Here is a 1568-nt window from a genome sequence, read left to right on the forward strand (position 1 = left end):
CCATGAACACTCCTTCGAAACAAAACGCCGTAGACCGATAATGCAGGTTTGCACCTGCGGAGATAGTGTTTTCTTGTTCTTTTTTTTTTCTTTTGCCGAGCCGAAAGGGATCCTCCTCTTGTGGACTGGGCGAGACCACCGATGATCATCGCCCTCTCCACCCTCACATCACCGACTGTGACTGCAGACGGGCAACCATGAAGTCGTCTCTGCCCAGCACCATTTGCGTGTCGCGGAAATGCTGCTCTAGCGCGATGCAGCTCGTTGGCAGACTGGTGGGGATTCGTCGTTCTGCAGCAGTTGCGCAGTAGTCGGAGGTAATGTCGGCAAAAGCACCCCGACTAGCTGTCGAGCATGGTGTCTGTGTGACCACCATGTCTTGGGTGCGTTTCCCGCCAAAAAAACAAAGGGATAAAAAAAACAATGGATTTCTCAAGACAAACCCCGCATCTTCCTCATCCCATCATCGAGGAGAGCTTGACCCGGGAGGTCGGAGGAGGGAGCTGTCGGGAAATGCGAAATGTGATGAGCCGGAGGCGCTGCGTGCCGGATCTGCGCCTTTGCCCAGATGGACATAATTTGACGCGGTTGACCGTGATCGACAATAGAGCAAAAAATTGTGGACTCGATTACAAGCCGATGGGCGTGTTGTTGCGCCTGATCATGTTTTCCCAGGGGATGGGCGCCGAGGGTTTGCATTCACCTGCGAGTCGAGCTGTCAGTTTCACATCCTGCATGAGAAAAGAGAGAGCACATCTGAATGCAAGCACGCAAGGCATGCTGTGCTGTGCTGGTGCCTCGTTCGACCCAAATTGTGCTGCTGGTGCTGCCCACTCTGCCCACCCATGCCAGTCCCATTTCCGGCTGCTTGGTTGGAGTTGGGTGGGGGCAGCCCAGAGGGCCCTTTTTGCAGCAGGTGGAATGAATCCCTGCAAATCAAACGTGGGTGGGAGAGGCGCTGTCACGGCGGAGCGAGGCCCGCACGAGAGACACAGAGAGGGGGGAGGAGGGAGAGAGGCGGGAAAAGCGTCATGACATACTGCAAAGTTCATCGCCCCTGCCGATACACGTTAGTTACCTGCCATTCGGAGGTCGGAAGGGGGAAAAGAGTTGGCTTGGGCCTGGAGGATCTACGGAGGCATAGGGGAAAAAGAAATGGTCGTGACGTACCTGTACTCGAAGTGCGTGACGCACGGTTGACAGCGCTGCTGCGTGCGGATGTAAACTATGCACCAGCGGGAAACGATATAGCGCTTGTGACTGCAGCGGAATTCTCTCTGCAGAGAAGAATAGCATGTTAGTCTCTTGACGAGCCTTTTTCCTCAGAGTCAGATGCGTACTTGAGTGTAGTCGCACATGTTTCGTTGGTGAAGTATTCGGTGAAACCGTGGACGAGGTAACGGTAAATCGGGCCCAGTGGTGGTGGTGGTAGTGGTAGTGGTGGTGGTGTAAGTCGATGTGAACGCGGGTGTTGACGAGAGGCCGGATTGCGGAGGAGAAAAGTGAGGCCGTAGGGGTATTAACAGTTTAAAAGAAGGAAACAACAAGGTTTGGTCGTATTCTCGCAG

The 1568-nt window shown here is 54.3% G+C and overlaps 1 protein-coding gene across 1 annotated transcript; it reads right to left on the reverse strand.

Annotated features, from left to right (window-relative positions):
* Positions 1 to 629: 629 nt before the first annotated feature.
* Positions 630 to 1358, reverse strand: CGCS363_v014046 (uncharacterized protein; the record flags this gene model as incomplete). Its single annotated transcript, XM_036645895.1, has 4 exons — positions 630 to 703; positions 1041 to 1057; positions 1171 to 1277; positions 1341 to 1358. The coding sequence occupies 4 exons, from the start codon at positions 1356 to 1358 to the stop codon at positions 630 to 632; spliced, it is 216 nt and encodes a 71-aa protein (XP_036488998.1).
* Positions 1359 to 1568: the final 210 nt, after the last annotated feature.

This window comes from Colletotrichum siamense, assembly GCF_013390195.1.
Source record: "Colletotrichum siamense strain Cg363 chromosome Unknown KSG_Cg363_contig10, whole genome shotgun sequence".
Classification (NCBI taxonomy): domain Eukaryota; kingdom Fungi; phylum Ascomycota; class Sordariomycetes; order Glomerellales; family Glomerellaceae; genus Colletotrichum; species Colletotrichum siamense.